Raw genomic sequence first — 15,046 nt, 5'->3', positions numbered from 1 at the left:
AGGAATTCAATTTACAAGGGATGTAAAGGACCACTTCAAGGAGAACTACAAACCACTGCCCAAAATAAAAGACAACACAAATAAATGGAAGAATATTCTATGCTCACGGATAGGAAGAATCAAATCCTGAAAATGGCCATACTGCCCAAGATAATTTATAGATTCAATGCCATCCCCATTAAGCTACCAATGACTTTCTTCACAGAATTGGAAAAAACTTTAAAGTTCATATGGAACCAAAAAAGAGCCCGCATTGCCAAGACAATCCTAAGCCAAAAGAACAAAGCTGGAGGCATCACGCTACCTGACTTCAAACTATACTACAAGGCTACAGTAACCAAAATAGCATGGTACTGTTACCAAAATAGATATATAGACCAATGGAACAAAACAGAGGCCTCAGAAGTATTGCAACATATCTACAACCATCTCATCTTTGACAAACCTGACAAAAACAAGAAATGGAGAAAGGATTCCCTATTTAATAACTGGTGCTGGGAAAATTGGCTAGCCATATGTAGAAAGCTGAAACTGGATCCCTTCCTTACACCTTATACAAAAATTAATTCAAGATGGATTAAAGACTTAAATGTTAGACCTAAAACCATAAAAACCCTAGAAGAAAACCTAGGCAATACCACTCAGAACATAGGCATGGCCAAGGACTTCATGACTAAAACACCAAAAACAATGGCAACAAAAGCCAAAATAGACAAATGGGATTTAATTAAACTAACAAACTTCTGCACAGCAAAATAAACTACCATCAGAGTGAACAGGAAGCCTACAGAATTGAAGAAAATTTTTGCAATCTACCCATCTGACAAAGGGCTAATATCCAGAATCTACAAAGAACTCAAACAAATTTACAAGAAAAAACCCCATCAAAAAGTGGGCAAAGCACACGAACAGACACTTTTCAAAAGAAAACATCTATGCAGCCAACAGACACATGAAAAAATGTTCATCATCATTGGTCATCAGAGAAATGCAAATCAAAACCACAATGAGATACCAGTTACAATGGCAATCATTGAAAAGTCAGGAAACAACAGATGCTGGAGAGGATGTGGAGAAATAGGAACGCTTTTACACTGTTGGAGGGAGTGTAAATTGGTTCAACCATTGTGGAAGACAGTGTGGCGATTCCTCAAGGATCTAGAACTAGAATTACCATTTGACCCAGCAGTCCTGTTACTGGATATATACCCAAAGGATTATAAATCATACTACTATAAAAAAAAAATATGCACGCGTTTATTGTGGCACTATTCACAATAGCAAAGACTTGGAACCAACCCAAATGTCAATCAATGATAGACTGGATTAAGAAAATGGGGCACATAAACACCATGGAATAGTAGGCAGCCATAAAAAAGGATGAGTTCACGTCATTTGCAGGGACGTGGATGAAGCTGGAAACCATCATTCTGAGCAAACTATCACAAGGACAGAAAATGAAACACCACATGTTCGCACTCATAGGTGGGAATTGAACAATGAGATCACTTGGACACAGGGTGGGGAACATCACACACTGGGGCCTGTCAGGCAGTTGGGGGCTAGGGGAGGCATAGCATTAGGAGAAATACCTAATGTGAATGATGAGTTGATGGGTGCAGCACACCAACATGGCACATGTATACATATGTAACAAACCTGCACGTTGTGCACATGTACCCTAGAAATTAAAGTACTTAAAAAAAAAAGTTTAAAACTACAAATTGATGAATATATGAGCTTTAGATGTAAAAAGATTTTCTAAACTTACTAGCAATAGAAAAAGTTTCAGAGGAAAACATTTAAATATTTCCATACATCAAAAGTATCCTAAATGTAAACAAAATACCAGAAGATATATTTGTTAACAATAGGGCAAACAAGAGGTCACTACCTTTAATACATAGAGGCCAGATCACCTAGAACATAACCCCAAAGATCTCAGCGGCTAAAGAGACAGAACATAAATATGCATTTACAAAAGAAAAAAAATATAATGACCAGTGAGCATTACAAAATGCCAAATCTTAATAGTGATTAAATCCATTCACATTAAAATGAGATATGATTTTTCACCTCTTGAATGATAGGGCCCTCAGTGTGACGATGAAGTGCAACAGTCAGCTACTCCGATACAAGACTATTGTAATTCTGTACTGCTCCAGCTTCCTAGAAGGCAGCTTAGCAGTTGTGTTTCAAGTCTCGAGAATATTCATATGCTTTAATCCACTAATGTAGCTCTTAGGACTTTCAATCAGGAAATGTTTGAAAATGGTCAGTAAAGGTCAGTAAGGTTTTTTCACATACTTATAATATTTTATGTATGTATTTATATACACATAAACATATATATCAACCAAAATATTCTACTTCTCACCCTTCAAACAGTGGAATGTTGTGCGGCCATGAGAAAGTACGGTCATGAAAATATTTTAAGGCATATAAAAATGCTTATGGTTTATGATACGTTTAAGGGAAGGATAAATATGTAAAGTGGTTTTAAATATGCATACAATGCATACATAATCCTGAAGGAACTGTGCCCACATGTAGATAGTAGATAAATTTTTTCCTATTTAATGTCATTTTTGTTAGGAATCTTTCAGTTACGGTTGGCAGAAAATCGGTCTTCAGTTGGTTTAAACAACAGCAAAAGAGGGGAAAGTGGGATTTTTTTCTTTCCAGCTATTTATTTTCTGAAACTGAAAATTCCAAGCCTGAGGTATGGCTCCAGTCAAATCCAGATACTGCAGACCAGATATTATCAAGGGCTGTGTTTTGTTCCCTTCATCCTGTGTCAACTGGCCTCCTGGGCTTGGTGGGTCTGGACACTTCCTTGTGGTAGCAGAATGGCTGCAGCATTTCAAATGTCACATCTTCCAAGCAAAGAGAGGTTCTTTGTTTGAGACGGATTCTCGCTCTGTCGCCCAGGTTGGAGTGCAATGCCGCCGTCTCAGCTCACCACAACCTCCGCCTCCCGTGTTCAAGCGGTTCTCCTGCCTCAGCCTCCCGAGTAGCTGGGATTACAGGCACCTGCCACCACGCCCAGCTAATTTTTGTGTTTTTAGTAGAGACGGGGTTTCACCATGTTGGCCAAACTGACCTGGAACTCCTGACATCATGATTGGCCCGCCTCAGCCCCCCGAAGTGCTGTGATTACAGGCGTGAGCCACCGCGCCCAGCCGAGAGGTCTTTTTTTAGTGGCTTTCTCTATTGATAGCTGAAGCTTCTCTTTCCCATGGGCACTAACAGATGTCTCCTCACGTCTCAGTGGCTGTTACTGAGTTATGTGTCAATCCCTGGATCAACTGCTGAGGCCAGTGGGATGTTACCTGTTTGTCTCAAGCAATCAGGTTGTACCTCTGGAGCACATTAGGGCAATCCCACCGAAACCCCAGGGCTAAAAACAGAGGAGTTATTTCCCCTGAAGCAAAATCTGGGTTCTCTTCTAGGATGGGGAACAGATCCAGGCTAGCAAAAGCAATCAGTGTCCACTACAAGAGACTTTCAGATTGTCCACAGTGACCATATATACTAAAGTTATGGTCAGAAAAGTATTAATGTTAGAATCAGAAGTAAGTTATAAACTTGAGGAAAAAGAATAAAAAGCTTCCTGCCCCTATGAAGAAACACTGAAGTATGGGAAGCACCCCAAAGAAATATGGGAACTTAACAAGTTTGTAAAAGCTCTGGGATGAATTAGAATTCATTTCATAAACTGTGTGGGAGGCAGTGCCATGGAGAGGTGAGTGTCTTTGGAATCTTAGGAGACCCCAGTTCTTTTACTTACTAGTTATCTAATCTTGGACAAATTGCTTAATGTCTTTGAGCCTCTGTTTTCTCATCAGTAAGAGAGAGAGAATATACTACCTTCCTCACAGGCCTTTTATGAGATTAAACAAATATACATGTGCTAAGGTGAACAGAAAGCACTTAAAGAATGTTATCTTTATCATTACTTAATAATAAAAATTATGGAGGTAATTTTTAAAAATACATAATATTTAAACACCCTGTATATATTGTGCTAAGAGAGGATGACTTGATTCATCTTTTTAATTTTTTCTCAGCCTTAACTAATCTTTAGATATACACACACACAAATCTTATTCATCTCACAAGTGTTGTGAAAGGAAATAGATCACAGGAGAAATGTAATGCCTTCTCTACAAGCAGATTTCTTAAAGAGCAAGAAAAACATCTTTTTAAACACTTAATTTTGGTTGCCATAATCATAGCTAATACTTATAATAGTGCTTTTCATGTACCTGAGCTTAATACTCTGTTTTTACCTGAAGTAACTCATTGAATCCTCAACAATTCCATAAGTTAGGTGCCACAGTATTCCTAATACACAGGAGAGGATATTGAAGCCCCAGTAGAGCTAGTATTCAAATAGAGGAGTCTAGCCCCAGGACCATCCTGTAATCACTCCCTTTACTGCTCTCCACAGGTGACAGCTGGCCTCTGTTACTGTCAACAAGATATGGTTTGCTTGGTCCTCAGTTTCCCTTCTCTGAAACTTTTCTGTCATCATGAGCAGTCATACACCTTGAGTGCATGGTTCTGGAGAAAGTAGATGTAGGGAAAACGGTTTAAAGATGCCTCTCCAATAGTGTCTAGTACCGTGTATCAAGTAAGGAAAATTCATGGGACCTTCAATGTGCATCGTTCAGTGGTGGGAAATCTGCTTACTGAGAAAGTGAAAATCTCTCTTACTGGGGATTATGCAAAAATACAGTGGTCTAGTGGCGTGAATCTTGTGGAAATGCAAGTACAAATGACTGCCAGTTTAAGGTCCTGAGATCTGAGAGTGAAAAGTGTGTGAAGCTTTTATCAGCAGAGACCTGCTGCCAGTAGCAACAGTTAGCTCAGGGCACCTCTGTGCCAGCTTCACTGGCTGTGCTCAGACTCTCCCCTGCTACAGTGATTAAGACAAACGCTAGCACCTGCTGACACTTCAATTGGTGATAGCTTCTCTGTTGCAAGGAAATGTATCTCCTTCATGGAGTATGAGTGACCAAAAAACGTTAACTTACAACCTAAATAGTAATTGTAGAAGGGATGTTTTCTTTGGTTCTACACTCAGACATTTTTTTCTTCTACCAGATTATGCTACTAGTTGTTCCATTTTTATGCTGTGTGAAGATACTCTTTTTAAAATAGACTTTTTTTGGAGTGATTTTAGGTTTACAAAAAAATTGCACAGAAAATAGTTTCCAGTTCCCTGTCACCACCCCCTGCACCCAGTTTCTCCTCTTGTTAACGTTTTACATATGTGTATGCGCCTTCTTTTCACTTCCATCATTCTTTTTTCTTTTTTAAAAATTTAACATGCCAGACTTTCTACCCCCTTGGTATCACTTATTTGAGGTTTACATCACTTGGTATCACTTATTTGAGATTTACATCACTTTACACACGCAAAGTGTGAGGTCAGTTTTTAACAGTACAAGTGCAGTTATTGGTGAGTCTCATGCTACTGTGTTTATTGTGCTTTCAGATCCTATTGATCATCGCTTCAGTCATTGGGATAATTGTCTATAGGCTCTCAGTGTTCATTGTATTTTCTGCAAAACTTCCCAAGAACATTAATGGAACAGACCCAATCCAGAAGTACCTGACTCCACAGACAGCCACGTCCATCACGGCCTCCATCATCAGCTTTATAATTATCATGATTCTGAACACTATATATGAAAAAGTGGCAATTATGATTACTAACTTCGGTAAGGTCCTACTATAGCTTAGGTAACTTCTGACATATTTTTAGAACCTGCCAAAAATAGAGACTGTTATCTTTTAGGCTTTTCAATTCCAGTAGGTTACAATTTTTAGAAATTTTCGAGTGTAAACATATTTTCTCTAGCATGTATGGAAATAAATTAGCTACAGCTTTCCATTAGTAAAAGGGACAAAGCAAAGACAATCATTATAATGTCCAAACTCTGTGTAAACAGATCAGTGCTGAATAATATTTTCAATTACATTAGATCATGTACTCTATTGTTGAAAGTAAATAGTCTCTTTATTGCAAATAAGTGGAATAGGGTCATGGTTGCAGTGGCAAATATGTTCCTCTGTTGCTGAGAGGACAAGCTATCACACTGCTACGTGTCTTCCCCTGTGCTGTTCATATTAATATAATTCTCATCAGGCCTTGATTTTTTAATGTGTTTCTTCTCTCTGGCTTGTATCCCAGGCAGCTGCTTAGTGGCCAAGTTAAGTGCTTGCCATACTGCATACGTCTGAGTCGTTCTCTGAATGGCCTGCTCGGTGGTCATCTAAAATGATCGAACTGATTCAAACTCCACACTAGGAGGATGACCTATTTTGTCTTTCCCAAATGCCTCTAGCAAGTTGTACCTTGGTTTGCTTGTTTTCTTCAACAGACACACCTTATTGCAATTCAGGAAAACAAGAGAATATCATTTAGCAGGCAGTTCAAAACTAATTTTCTGTCAATTATACCTATGGCAGTTCTTAGTTGATAACACTGTACTTGTAAATTTTAAGGAGCAGTTGATTTTTTTGTGGGGGAGGGGAACATGTGGGTTATTGTATTCCTACTGTGAGGGAGAACTCATAACACTGTGCAAACTTGGAATTAACGCAGTGGCTGTATTAAGGTATTCAAAACAGCTTAAATGGAAACAGTGTGAATTGTATTTTTTTAACGTGTTAACTCATGTATCAGTATTTTTTATTAGAGTCTCAAAGCTCTTCACAGTTTTAAAATCTTATTTTTCTTTCTTTTAACTACAGAACTCCCAAGGACCCAGACTGATTATGAGAACAGCCTCACCATGAAGATGTTCTTATTCCAGTTTGTCAACTACTACTCTTCATGCTTCTACATAGCATTCTTTAAGGGCAAATTTGTAGGCTATCCAGGAGACCCAGTTTATTGGTTGGGAAAATACAGAAATGAAGAGGTATGAATATAGAATTGTATTATCTTGCCAATTTAAGCTGAGTTTTCTCTCAGTTCCCCAAATGAATAGTTCTTTGTTGTAAATTCCTAGATTTATTTTTTAGCCTAAGCAGAACAAATATCAGAAAAATAGGATGCCTATATTTCAAGTTAGATCCATTGAATATTTAAATGGTATTTTCTTTTTAACCTTCCAGTGTGACCCAGGTGGCTGTCTTCTTGAACTGACAACTCAGCTGACAATAATCATGGGAGGAAAAGCAATCTGGAATAACATACAAGAAGTATTATTGCCGTGAGTGTTAACTTGTATAGCCATGGGTAAAAGGACGAGGAATAGAACAGCCCAGCCACACAAATCATTTGCCTCCATAGCCACATAGCTGCATGTCCACCTCTAAATGGATCAGAAGCTACTGTCGTTAAGGGTCTCCAGACAACATAGTCCAACCAACAGTGTAAATGTATCCAGGATCTAATAATTGTATTTTAAAACCTTCTTTATATTTAATGTAAATCCCCATCTGCTTCAGTTTATACCTACTGGGCTATTGTTGGTTACTGACTAATAGCAGCCCTTTGAGCGACAGCACTGGCTAGAGCTGTGACCTGTGTATTTCCACAATTTCTCACATCCTTCTCTCTTTCCTATATATTATGCATTTAAAAGTCAGTGTGAATTCCAGTCACTATATTAAGTGCTACATATATATTAAAAAAATGATATATATATATATATATCATTTCATCTACCAAACTATTCTTATTTTTTTCTCCTTTCTGCTAATGAAGATCTGTGGTTAAAAGAGGTTAAATGATTTACCCAGTTTCACATTAGCATTAAGAGGCTACTGTGGGATTCAAATCCAGGATCCCATGAGTCCAGACTTTTAAGAACAGAGGTTCTCTCATGATCCTAAGGCACTGGGATACATAATGTTTTAAGAAATAATTGTCTAGAATAATAACCACAAAGGTTTTGACTTACTGTTTTCCTAAAAATGAGCACAACAGAATAGTTTTACTTAAGATGTTAACTAAGATTTCATTGCCGTTTACAACTTTCACTTAGGCCCCCTCCGCTATCAAAGTGTAAAGTCCAACACTATCTGCAATTTCTGCAAATTTCAGGGAGCTTTTTGTTTTGGTCTTCTATTGCTGCAATAACAAATTACCCCAAGATTAATGGGGTAAAAACAACATGTAATATCTTATGGTCCTGGGGGTCAGAAGTCTCACTGGACTAAAATCAAGGTGTTGGTGGGGTTGTGTTCCTTTCCAAGGACTCTGAGGTGAATCTCTTTGCCTTTCCTGGCTTCTGGAGGCCACCATCTATGCTCCCTGCCTTGTGACCTCCTTGTGACCTCTTCTCCATCTCAAAGCCAGCAAAGTTTCATGTTTGTGACTGTCTTCTGTAGTCACCTCTCCCACCTCCTGTCTTCTACCCCCTGTCCCCCTCCTCTCCTCATCTCCCCTACCACCTCTTCCTTTCTTTTGTTTAGAAACAAAAAGCCTCCACCTTTATAAGAAGTCGTTTATCCCACTATATACCTGGGAATTTTTTAAAATTTATCACCCTCTTTATAGGCTCTCACCTCCTGCCGTGTTGCCCTCTCCCCTCCATCACATACAACTTCTCTCTCTTTCTTCTCCTACTCCTGGCGTTTTTCTCCCCAGTCACCAAGTTTCTGTTCATTCTCTTTGTTGAGCAGTTAACTCACTCTGGGTTTCAGTGCATCCTTCCAGATTTCTTTACCAGGTCTTATTCTCTATCTTCAATGGAAACTTTCAGGGTCTTTCTCTAAACAAAGATCTCTCTCCTTCCTCTTCCTCCACCCAGAAAGGGATTCTGGTTTTAGCTGTGAAATTCTTTTTTTTTTTTTTTTTATCCTTCTCTACAGAAAACAACCCTCACTTTCATTGAGCTCATATTCAGATTTTTCCAGATAAGTAAAAGTAGGTCATGCATAAATAGTACTGTGTTTCTAAATGAAAACAAATTATAAAATTGAGGAAAGTCTTCATTCTGAGATTAAAAAGTGTTTTCTGAAAAAAGTAGGTTAATTATTTAACACTGTGTTTCGGTAACATTGGTTTTTAGCAGCTATTTCCTAAGCTGGTATTGAGAAATTCATATGAAATGAAATTTGTTCACATGAAATATTTTAAAGGATCAATTATACTATCCGTGGTTTATACTTTCACTTCAAGTAAGCTCATTGTTGAAAATTAGTGATATGAACTTTGCCTCAAATTTCTCCTCCTATGTTTTCTTGTTTGGAAACTGGGAATGCTGAGTGTTAGCCAAATTAGAGAGTGACTGTGCTGCTTCTCTTTGTATAGGTGCCGGTTTTATTACCTTTGTTATACAAAATCCTAATTTATCAAAGATATATCAGCCAGGCGCCATGGTTCAGACCTGTAATCCCAGCACTTTGGGAGGCCGAGGTGGGCAGATCACCCGAGGTCGGGAGTTCGAGACCAGCCTGACCAACATGGAGAAACCCTGTCTCTGCTAAAAATACAAAATTAGCCAGGCATGTTGGTGCATGCCTATAATCCCAGTTACTCGGGAGACTGAGGCAGGAGAATCGCTTGAACCTGGAGGCTGAGGTTGTGGTGAGCCGAGGTTGCACCATTGCACTCCAGCCTAGGCAACAAGAGCGAAACTCCATCTCAAAAAAAAAAAAAAAAAAGATACCAGTTATCTTTTCTATCCAAAACTATACCAAAAATAGAGAAAAGCCTTATAAGTCAGCAGTTGTTTTCACATCATGTAAGTAGTCAAGAGAAACCTGGAGTAATGTATTTTACCACACATGTACCCTCTTCCTTCCTCCCCCGCCCGCCTTTGGGCCCATACCCCTTGACTAGGATTCTTGGAACAAGGAAAGGAGCGTATCTGGCTTAGGGATCTAGGTTCCTTTTGGGGCCTCCCCGGTACCTGGCATGTGACAGGGACCCAGTGAAGCAGCTGAGTGAATGAATGAGTGCCTTATATGCTTCAGATACATCACATCAGTAAATTACAGAGTTGTCAGTGAGACCCAGAGAGCAGGCTCAGAGCCCTTTGGCCTTCCCAGCTCCACTTAGTGTTTTGATATTTAAGGCATTCTTGGGGATTTTATTCTGTTCTTAATAAAAGACTAGTATAATTCCTGTGTTAAATAGCTCACTCTGGAGAAATTTTTATAATAAAATGTCAGAGATAATAGAATTAAGGATGCAAAATGCCCAGAGCATCATTTTTTGGTATTTAAATAGTAGATGGCTATAATTTTCCTTTATATACATTTATACATGTATATTGTAACATAAATACCTCTTTTTATTTTAATAAGTATACTTATTTGTATAATAAGAAAAAAGAACTGTTTTAGGAGAAAATGTCCCTTCTGAAGATAGGATTTGGAGAGAAGATGAGCTATAGGCAATCAGAGTCCTAAATATAGGTGTCCCTCACTATCTACACTTACTCTCTAAGTTCAGAAACAGTAAACTCACACATAAAATAGATTCAGATAGTAAAGGATGCTTGTATTTCAATATTAGCAAGTGGGAATACTGTAGAATGTCTGAAACAGAAATGATTATCTCCAGCATGTAGATTAAATGTGATAATGGAGGTGAAGAGGAAGTGAGATGTAAAATGCTTCTCACCATGTTTTGCACAAAATAAGGACCTAGTAAAGCACAACTGATGATGTGGCTGTGACAATACACATGGTAAATTCCTATGGAAATTATTTTGTAACACCTGCTTCTAGCCTTCGCCAGGGAAAAAATATGTGGTGTGTATATTTTTCTAAAAGTTCTGTGGGTGATTCTCATGTGAAGTCAAGATTGAGGTCCCTGCACTAGAAACACAGACCTATAGAAAACCCAAACATGAGTGGTTAAACTCAGGGAAACCAAACAAGAGGCTCAGCATCTGTAAGTCAGAAATGAAAGCTAGTAAGAAAGACTTCTAAGATGACCTGATATGAGAAGGAAGTGCCAGATGACACAAGTAGTTGCCAGGACAGAAGTTTCATCCTGAATCTGAATTTTGATGTGATTTAGAGCCCAGATAGAAAAAGACCTGCTTCTTTGAGGGCATGGAAAGGATTCAGCAAAAGGCTGAGACTAGAAGTGTGGGAGGCAGAGCAAAGGATAAACCAATAGAAACCACACCCAGTGACCTTAGAGTTAGGTGTCATGAAGGGTGATGGACATGTGTGGTCCTTGGTGCTACCTGAGTCACACCCCCCTTGGAATGACTATAAAACTGCACATTCTGGAGCTTATCTCAGACCTTTTGGTTGGGAGCATAGGAAGCTGCACTACTCATAAGCATTCCACGCCGTGCTTGTATGTGCTGAAGGGGGAACCACTGATCCAGGTGGCCTGGATAACTGAGCCAAGAGTCTACGTAACATAGTCCTTATTTACACTTGGCCTCAGCCAGTGCAGCCTGTATTGCTCAGCAGAAAATCCCATACAGCAGGTTTTGATGTGTTAGGAAACGTGCTACATCCATTACCTATTTTGAATCATTTAATCCTGACAGCAGCCCTGGGCAGTGTAGGTTTTATCACCCCATTTTATTTATTTATTTATTTTTTACCAAAGTTAACCAGCTAAGAAATAGAGTTTGGATTCAGATTCAGGGGTGTCTGAACTCATATCTCCTCCACTTTCCACAGCCTCCTGCTGCCTGTCTAACATCACCGAAGAGAAAGAAGTGGGGAAAGATTGTGAGGTCAGAGATGTCTCCTGTAGTAGAGATAATTTGCCCTGAGTAAAGCTTCAGTAGCAGTCAGTGAGAAGTGAGCCCTGAGATCCGTAGCAGTGGGAAACCCAGCAGAGTGAGCCATTTGTACTGTCTGTCTTATGCTGGCTGGGTGTGCACGTGTGCACACATGATGGAGAGGATGAGGGTCTGCCTGGTTTTCTTGAAGTAACTGTCCTTAACCATCATGGGATGCCTTCCCATTATCAGAGTTTGAAGGCCACACCCACATGTTTAATCACCCAGTGTATCCAGATGTTAGATCTGTATTTGGAGTTGTTGTCATGCTTCTTCTGATGACTCCACAGGTAAACCACAAGCCAGCAGTTGCTTGAGGGGACAGCAGTTCTTTATGCCACAGGTGCACACCTCATTTTACTGCCAACTCAGATTTCTTTTCCAGAAAAATTGCCATAAAAGGGGGGAAGCACTTATCTCAGCCACAAGGCTTTTGAGAGAGGGAAAACACATGACATAAAAAAGAGACAGTGGGCAGCTCAGCGGGCAGCTCAGCGGGCAGAATCCAGGGGTGGACAGAGCGCTGGGACGCAGTCCAGGCTGTTTTCTCCTAGCTCTGCACTATGACCTGAAGGAGGCATTTCACTCCTCTGGTCCTTAAATGATTCAGCTTAAAATAGGAATTGGACCTATTTTATCTAAAGTCAGATTATGTCACTTTCCTACTTGGTGCCCTCCAGTGGCTCCTCACTTCCCTCGGAGGAAAAAAAACGCCCAGATCCTGACAGTGGTCTCTTATCCCTACCCTGTGTGCTGTCTGTGAATCATGGAGGCCTGCTCCTGCCTCAGGATCTCTGTCATCACCATTCCCTCTGCCTGGGACTTCTTCCCCCAGGTTTCCCCCTCCTTTGTCTCCTTCACATCCTTAATCACACATCATTCTGAAGGAGGCCTTCACCGGCCACCTCCCTAGACACAAATGCAAGCATTCCCTGCCCTACTTAGTTTTCTCCACAGCACTTACCACCAGCTCGCATACTATATCTTGTTTTCTCTGGTGATTTTCATACTGGCAAGGCCATTTTGAATGATAAGGGGGAAATGCAAAAACAAACAACTGAAGTTAATCAAATGTAGGAACCTGCCTTTTAAAAATTAAGCCGCCCATAGGAAAAAGGTAGGAGAAAAAAATAGTAGCAGCAGCAGCTTTGATAAACCTAGGTATGTAGTCCTATTTTTCAAAATATTTTGGAATAAGGAGGCAGAAATAGAAACAAATTTAGCATGCAAACAAAAAATAGTTTATTGGGAAGATTACTGGTGCACCTTTAAGATAGCAGCAAAATATTTTTATGACCTTGGCCTGATAATATTCATTCTAATTTATAAATTTTTTTTTTTTGGCAGCTGGATCATGAATCTAATTGGGCGATTTCACAGAGTTTCTGGATCAGAAAAGATAACCCCACGATGGGAACAGGACTACCACCTGCAGCCTATGGGCAAACTGGGATTATTTTATGAATATCTTGAAATGAGTAAGTTCTTAGTGTTTAGTGATATAAAATATGTTGGAGTATGTTGTGGATCCCAAAAGCATCTGTTATGGAGCCATATTAACATTTAGCATATTGAAGAGTATGTTTTTCTCCACTAGACAAAATTATATAATCAGGCTTTCAGATAGGGTGGTCATGTGTGTCTTTGTCAATATTTATGTTGTACAAAGCTAGAAATTTATTAGCGGGCAGTGGAATGCAATATTCATTGAGGTACATCTTTACCATTAATTCTTTTTTTTTTGGTTTTTTTTGTTTTTTGTTTTTTTTTTTTTTTTTTGAGACAGAGTCTCGCTCTGTAGCCCAGGCTGGAGTGCAGTGGTACAATCGTGGCTCACTGCAACCTCCGCCTCCCAGGTTCAAGCGATTCTCCTGCCTCAGCCTCCCGAGTAACCGGGATTACAGTCCGCCACACCCAGCTAATTTTTGGACTTTTAGTACTGACAGGGTTTCACCATGTTGGCCAGGCTGGTCTCAAACTCCTGGGCTCAAATGATCCACCCACCTCAGCCTCCCAAAGTGCTGGGATTACACACATGAGCCACTGGGCCCAGCCATCTTTACCATGAATTCTTAAAGCATTCTAATCATGTTGTCTGAGAATGAACTCAGCAACCATAATTAGGTGTGATTCAGTCCATGCAGGCACAGCTGTTGGCCAGTACACTTCTGAACTGAGTCATTTAAGCAAGCCTGCAGGAGCATGCAGCTTCATGGCAGGAATGGTCCCAGGATGCCCACTTTCACATCTCATGCCTGCCTTTGACAGCCTATCTATTTCTTCTGGCCAGTGGTTTCTACCTGGTTCCTTGAGTGACTTCATGACTCATAACTGGCCTGAATTTGAAACCATTGTGCTGGTCTGGAATTAAGATTTAGTACAGGTCCTCTCTTTCCTAAATGCCTTGGTCCATTTTTATATTATTTGCTTGGGCTCTTAATTCTTTTCAGTGGAACTTGATTTTGACCTCTCGGTTGCCTTTAAACGGAAGCATCTCAAAATAGATTTCCATAGGAAACATCACCTTTTGTATTATGCATGACACGCTTATATCTAATAGATGGCTAACAATTTACATGTTTTGTATCTGTGCCCTTTCAGCTAACCATTACACTGAATTACAATTTTTTTAAGCTTAGGGGAATAGAAAAAGAAACGCATCATTTTTGTTGACAGGCTTTGCATTTATGCATAGGGCTTTGCATATTGGCAAAGACACCGCTTTGTGGTTCCTGTTTACAAGTCTGCAGTTAGAAGGTGGTTTTTATTAAATCACATTCTATATATAAAATAATTGCTTTTAAGAATACACATTATACATGGAAACACATCTGCTTCCTTCAATGAGCAAAAGGTTCATCTTGTGGCTTCTTTAGTCAGCAGTACTTTGCAGCAGCCCAGAGCCTGATTTGAATTTCATTTTTGCTTTGTTATGTTTTCTGACCAGGTTTTATTAAGGGTGTAGCTGCAGTACATATGTGGAAGCTGTCCTTAGTTATTATTCTGCTTATTTTCAGAAGGACTGTAAGACCTGTTACTCAAAAATGAGTCGTAATTGTAAATGTTTCTTATTGGAACTATTAACAGCATTAAAAAGAATCCTGGGGTAGAATGTCATTTGTTATTTTTAAAAAGTGTTTTTTCTTTAGTCGATAGTCAAATAAATGACATCAGAAGAGAAAGTTATATGGTCATGTGCTTTGGGGAGAAGTTGATAGGACTTTTAAAGTTTCATAGGCTCTTTAAAATAGTTATCAACTAAATAATTCTGCCTCATCCTGCCCTACAAGAAAGTATAGAATAACAGCTATTATAGACAGATT

At 39.4% G+C, this 15,046-nt stretch overlaps 1 protein-coding gene across 4 annotated transcripts in view; it reads left to right on the top strand.

Moving 5' to 3' along the window:
• The window catches only part of LOC105470094 (anoctamin 6), a 218,630-nt gene that overhangs the window by 182,808 nt on the left and 20,776 nt on the right, over positions 1-15,046 (top strand). For all 4 annotated transcript variants that reach the window (XM_011721844.2, XM_011721846.3, XM_011721843.3 and 1 more), the window contains 4 exons: positions 5,504-5,729; positions 6,766-6,935; positions 7,132-7,229; positions 13,071-13,201. In XM_011721844.2, the coding sequence (XP_011720146.2) occupies positions 5,504-5,729; positions 6,766-6,935; positions 7,132-7,229; positions 13,071-13,201 (625 nt within the window). The remainder of the gene's footprint in view (positions 1-5,503; positions 5,730-6,765; positions 6,936-7,131; positions 7,230-13,070; positions 13,202-15,046) is intronic.

Source organism: Macaca nemestrina, chromosome 10, assembly GCF_043159975.1.
Source record: "Macaca nemestrina isolate mMacNem1 chromosome 10, mMacNem.hap1, whole genome shotgun sequence".
Lineage (NCBI taxonomy): Eukaryota > Metazoa > Chordata > Mammalia > Primates > Cercopithecidae > Macaca > Macaca nemestrina.
This window is presented reverse-complemented; position numbering and strand designations above follow the sequence as displayed.